The 6,000-nt window shown below is 48.4% G+C and overlaps 1 protein-coding gene across 1 annotated transcript; it reads right to left on the bottom strand.

Moving 5' to 3' along the window:
- Nucleotides 1-3,958: 3,958 nt before the first annotated feature.
- LOC117694766 (spindlin-2-like) lies at nt 3,959-4,669 on the bottom strand. The gene has a single exon (XM_034485738.1). The coding sequence runs from the start codon at nt 4,667-4,669 to the stop codon at nt 3,959-3,961; it is 711 nt and encodes a 236-aa protein (XP_034341629.1).
- Between the last annotated feature and the right edge of the window lie 1,331 nt (nt 4,670-6,000).

The raw sequence follows: 6,000 nt of genomic DNA, 5'->3' as shown, positions 1-6,000 counted from the left end.
ACAGATATCTGACTAATTTAAACCCCAATCAATAGCAACACATTTGTCTAAAACATAATTATATACTTCATTAATAAGTATATTAGCCTAATAATAAAATAGTTGTTAAACAAGTTAAGTGTTTGTAATGTGATTCTTTTGAGATATGAAAAGCCTAACTGTACTCACTGCCATAATACCTCCCCTTCTCACTCAAGGTAAAAGCAAAATTCCCCTGTAGGGGGTATAACCTGCAGGGCTTTGGGCTTTCTGACTCCCCTGGGCCTTCTGGGAAATCAGCTCCCAGAGTTCTCCACCTCCAGCCAGCAGCTCTAGCCATGCCTCCATCCTAGCAGCTTCTCCTAAAAGCATGCCAGGTCTTCTCTGGCCACTGAGCCTCAGCAACTGTCATCACATTAGCTGGAATGCACATTCCCCTTGACTGCTGCTGGAGGCCACACTCTGTCTATCTGCATGTTTTCATTCCAAACCCAGAGGTTCCTTGATATCTTTCCTGGTCACTCTGACTCTCTGAAGACTGCTCACCCTGGAATTTCATTTTCTTGAAGCTAGACTTGGCATGCCCCTCTTATTACTTACCAATATGAAAATGGTTTGTACTGACTTAGCTACCAGGCTATATTGCTCATCTCCCACAAAGGGATGAGAAATCCAAGAGGATAAGATCTGTTCATTTGCTGCCTCTACTCACTGCAGTTCCCAGAACACTGCATGGCAGAGAGCATGCGGAATATTTATGGGACATAGGTAAAACAAAAGAACTGAGTGAGAATCTATGGGATTCAGCATGTAAAATTAGAGGAGTATCCCTGGGCCTAGCCACAAAAATACAAATGCACTGCACACCAGCATATGGACCGGCAGGGCAACTGGAAACATAGCCTACAGAAACCTTTCCAAGGTTGAAATTAGATGGACCCTTCATTACACAAAGGATGCTGGTATCCCTCTTGGAATGTGGGTCCTATTTCAATGAATTTACATCATATGAACTTATGAAAATTCTAATTGGATGTAGAACAAAGCAAAATACAAACACTTAACAAAATATGCAAGCTAGTCTCAGGAGGACCTGCTGGTGTCAGTTTAGCAAAACCACATGATATAGGAAAGAAAACTACAGCTGCCCTGGTGAAGTGTGCTGGTCTTGTGTCATTCTTGATGCAATGAACCTATAGAGTCAATGCTGGTAGACAGTGAACATCAACAAGATTTGACACCTTCTTTCAATGTCTGGGAGACCCTGGCTTCTTCCATGTGTGGCCTTGAGAAGAACTCAGCAGCAGGAACAAGAAACATTCTTCTTGTGTGAGGCAATAACAAAGTTTGCTAAAGGAGGAAACAGAACACACTCACAGAGTCCTCAGAGGGACTTTGGAAGGATGGGACAGGACAACAAAGAATGGATAAGGATAGAGTCCCATGTCCTGGACTCCACATGAATATGTGTGTGTGTGTGTGTGTGTGTGTGTGTGTGTGTGTGTGTGTGTGTGTGTGTATGTGTATGTGTGTGTCTCTGTGTGTCTGTGTGTCTGTGTGTGTGTGTGTCTGTGTGTGTGAGTGCATGCATATGTGTCTATGCATGTGTGCGTATGTATGTATGTGGCAAAGCTCTAAGGCACATGGCTAGCATTGACAAGCCTTTTTCCCAGGAAGCAAACCTTCCCAAGTGGCAGGATACAGCCAAAGGAATTAGTTGGGCAAAGCCCAGTTCACAGCTCTAGCCCCTTGGTAGTTATAGCACCCTTCCCCAAAAGAGAGGTGTAACTTAATTTTTTTCAGAGCCTGCCTTTAATGATGGTTCCTAAACACTTTAACCTCTCTTTTAGCCCACCACCCACCTGAGGGAGTGGAAAAGAAAGGAGACAGGGGAAGTGCACCTGTTTAGAAAGGTTCTTTGGAGCAACTCCCATCTGTGTTGTCTGGAAAACAGCAGTTCAGTCCACAGGTCAGCAGCTGCACCTTGAGCTACTCCCAAACACTTCATGGATACACCAGCAGTCCAGTTTTATAGAGTCAGACTAGCAAACGTGAATCAGCAGCAGTGACACTAACTAGCAGAGGCAGCCAGGACTCAGCCTTGGCATGAGTCAGCAGGAGGGACCAGGGCCAAGGGAACCCCAAGAAGAGTTTCCCACTGTGCCTCTCTCAAGGAAGCAAAGATCAGCAAAGACACAAGACCAAGAAGCTTTTAGCTACATAAGCAAAGCAAGCTCAGCCTCCTTTGCTGTCTCCCTGCAAACACCATGTGTCCTCCAAGGGGCTTGCCACAGCACTGTCTTGTCTCAGCAAGTGAGTGGGGCCTCAGCTGACATCCCTCTGTTAATCAGGGGAGTCCTCAGAAGTGGTAAGAAGCCAGAGCACACCACCAGAAGTCCTCCAAGGAGTTTCTCTCATGGAGTCCCAACTACAAATGAAGGTTGACCAACACATACATGTCATCAGTGAAGAATCCCCCATCCTACAGCATCTTTTCCTGAGCTTGCTTTAGCAGAACATCCCTTCACCTGTGTCTGCTTCAGTGAAATGTTCCTTCTCATGTTTGTCTTAGCAAAACACCATGCAACACAACTGAATTTCCAAAGAACCCCTAAGTTTCCACTTCAGAGAGGTGCACCCATTGCCTCCAGGGGTACCTCTCAGGTTAATAGAAAAGGAAAACCTGTTTGAGTAAGAAGTACCTAGAAGGTGTCAGGAGCTATAGGCTTTGTGGGGAGTCTAACCAGAAAGGGCAGCTTTCTACGGAAGGGCAGCTTCCCTTTGCCTGGGCAAGGAATGGAGCCAACCGTGGCTTCAGGCAGCTGTGACAGAACATGGACAGGCAAGTTCTCTCTATATCAGGGAGACATGAGGCACAATCATTAGACACCCTCTACCCCCAGGAAGGCAAGGACAATTCCAGCAGGGGAAGGACAGTGACAAGACTGCTATTCCTGGATCCACCAAGGGTCCATTTCCCAGTGAAAATAGTTGCCCTTAGCCCAGAGCTAGCTAGGAACTCTTACTAGTTTGTTTATTCAGGCTGCTGGCTATGCCAGAGTCTCTGTATAAAGAAAAGCCTGAGATAGGTGCAATGTTGACTTGTGGTTGAAACTGTCCAAGTTGTCCCTGTTGAAATGCCCTTTAGTGACCCTCCAATGCACATGGATGCCATCAGAAGGCCAACATTTGCCTGGGCCTTCCTGTCCCCCTCATTCTCCAAACCTACCCACCATGCTTCCTTATGTCTTCCCTAACCCAGAGACACTTTCTTCTTGGAATTGCTCCTCCCAGGGAGCAATTCCTCCTTTAATGTCTCCATCACCTGTGTATGCATGGGTCCTCCTGGACCCCCAGGTCCTCAGGCCTCTCCTCAGGGCCCTCCCTGAATGCCTGACCCTGTCTGCCCTTGCAGACACTTTTACATTGCTGTGTGTGTCCTTCCTGAATTACTTAGTTTTCTGTAGAGCCTGAAGGTGCCACCAGACTTGACTCTGTTTCCAGCCCTCCCTTCCCAATCCATATTTCTTTCTTCACTCTGTCCCTCTTCCAGGGAGCCTCACTCCCCCTTTCTCTCTTTGGCTTCCCTCCACCTCTCTCTAGGCAGTCCCCTCCTCCACAACCCATCTCCAGTTCCTTCTCCTCCTCCCCCCAAGACCAGACCAGCTAAGTCCTATTCCATTTTTAGATGACTGCTTATGATACTAGCTCACTTCTCTCGAGGGCTGAGTTGACAGCTGTTCCATGGCTCCCTGCTCCACCCACCAAACACACCCAGCAGAGTGCTTACAGACAGCATGCCATACCATACACACAGAAGCCTGCATTCCTCAGGACAACCAGCATACCTGCATTCAGCCCCGGACCCAATCAAGAGCAGCAGCCTGGGCACATCTAGAAATGACAGCTTTACCTTTATTTCCAAAGAAATACAACTTTAACCTTTTTTCTACAACTGTGGCAAAGACTTGACAAATGGTTAGAACTGTTTCAGCAAGTCATAGACATAGATATGGAAGTCATCTTCAAACTTGATGAAGTACACAGAGGGCTTTGCTTCAACCTGGTGAATGACCATTCCCACCCTCCTGGAACCATCATCTTTGGTGTATTCCACATATTTGCCTATCAGGCCATCCACAGGCTCCAGGTTGATGTCTAAAGGACAGGGCTCACTGAACCCTGCCAAAATATGGAGGTCGCCCTCTTTATAATCATCCAGAAGTTGGTACATGTACAGCACAGGATCTTTCTCATAAGTAATATAAAAACTGCTATCCAAGACAGGCGCTTGCCCCAGGACCATGCCCCTCCATTCATCCTTAGAGCCATGCTCACCCTCAAATATATGTTCCACAGATTTGCCAATTATAGCCTCAGCAAGGCTGGCATCAGTGACTGGGGAAGGTGTCAGCCTGTCAGCAAGAACTTTTAAGGACCGTACACCCTCATCTCTGTAAAGTTCCAGTCCATAGACACAGTCAATCCCATCATATTTCACCAGGTAGAGAGAGGGGTTGACAGGCACCTGATCCAGCACAGTTCCTTTCCACTGTGTGATCGGCTCGTCTCCTTCCTTCCACCAGTGAGAAATTCTGCAGCCCACGATGTTCCTTCGGGGCGAGGTTGGAGATCTGCTCCTCTGCCTCTTCTGACAAGCTCTTTTCTTGGTGACTTTTGTATGTTCCATGTTAGCTTTGCAACTTTGCTTCTGCTTCTTGGGTCCTGGAGAGCTCCAAGGCTGCAGAGTGAAAGTGGGAGAGACAGTTAACTAAGGGGGTAGATGGTGAACTTCTCCCAGTAAGTGCCTCTGTGCTTTTGCTGGTCCCTAACTGCTGGTCCCAGGAGCCCAAGGATGAAGCTGGATACCTGGCTGGGCTCCTGCTGTGCGGTGTTGTCTCTGGGGTTCCCTTGCACCCCTGGGAAGAAAGTACTAGAGAGTGGCAATGGTGTGGAGCATGTCTAACCAGAATTAGGAATCCCCCAGCTTGGGAACCAGTGACTCAGTGCTCAGCACCTGGAGTCCTGTGCCCCACCCCACCCCCCATGGGATGTTTGCAAATCTGTTTGGAAGTCCAGAAGAGCAGTAAATCGCCTCTCCTCCCTCCACCTCAGTGTCAGGAGCCTCCCTGCCTGCTCCTCACACTCCTGCCTGCTGCTCCCAGTCCCCTTTGTTTTAGCTGGCTGCTTCCTGGTACCCACCTTCGAGTTCCACCAAGCTCTCTCTGGAACCTCTGTCTGGCTCCTAAGGATAACTTAACTCCAGTTGGGGCTGCTCTCTGCAGATTTCCCTACCCCCACCCCTTCCCCTGGTAGCCCGTGCTACTTTGTTTCTCCTGTGGGGCTCCGTCCCATCCCCCACCACTGCTCTAAGATGCCCACCTCTTAGGTTGCCCTTTTTGGCGTCCTGCCGTGGGGATGGTGGCTGCTAGAGGGGTCTTGGAACACCTTCTGGTCACTTCTGCTAAAAGCTGGAGACGAAGGTGTCCAGCCCAGAGAGCACTTGCCCGAGCAGAGATGGGAAGATCCTCCTGATGCCAGACAGAGTTGTCTGAGAGGGTGGCGGGGCAGGCGAAGTGATGGTTACTGGTGTCTGGTGCTGGTGAAGGGCCCTGGGTCCTTCTGCTTAGCTCTCTGGGAGGAGGCTCCTTTGCCACCTGGAGATTCAGCAGAAGGCTTCAGCAATAATAGTTCCCTCCCCTTTCCGGAAAACCAGCTTCCTGCCTACAAAGAAGAGCCCCTCCCTCCCACCTACCCCCTCCCACTGTTTTAAACTTTGGTTCCAGAAGATTCTCAGGGTGATCAATTAGTTCTGGCTTCAAGTCGTTGCAAAACCGTTTTTAACCTAGCCCAGAACCCTCCTCTTTTTTTCTGTTATATGTATATCCTTTGGTTCCTTTCTTTAGTTTAAGTCCTTCCAGTGACCCTTTCATCTGCTTTTCATCTTTCAGGAATTTGTTTTACAAACACAACACCCCTTGCCCCCAATACACTGATGAAATTGTTCTCTATACCCGAAGT

This window comes from Arvicanthis niloticus, chromosome X (genome assembly GCF_011762505.2).
Source record: "Arvicanthis niloticus isolate mArvNil1 chromosome X, mArvNil1.pat.X, whole genome shotgun sequence".
Taxonomy (NCBI): domain Eukaryota; kingdom Metazoa; phylum Chordata; class Mammalia; order Rodentia; family Muridae; genus Arvicanthis; species Arvicanthis niloticus.
This window is presented reverse-complemented; position numbering and strand designations above follow the sequence as displayed.

Bases quoted from the DNA above. Each gene is read 5' to 3' on its own strand.
- LOC117694766 (XM_034485738.1), bottom strand. From the start codon at position 4,669: ATGGAACATACAAAAGTCACCAAGAAAAGAGCTTGTCAGAAGAGGCAG.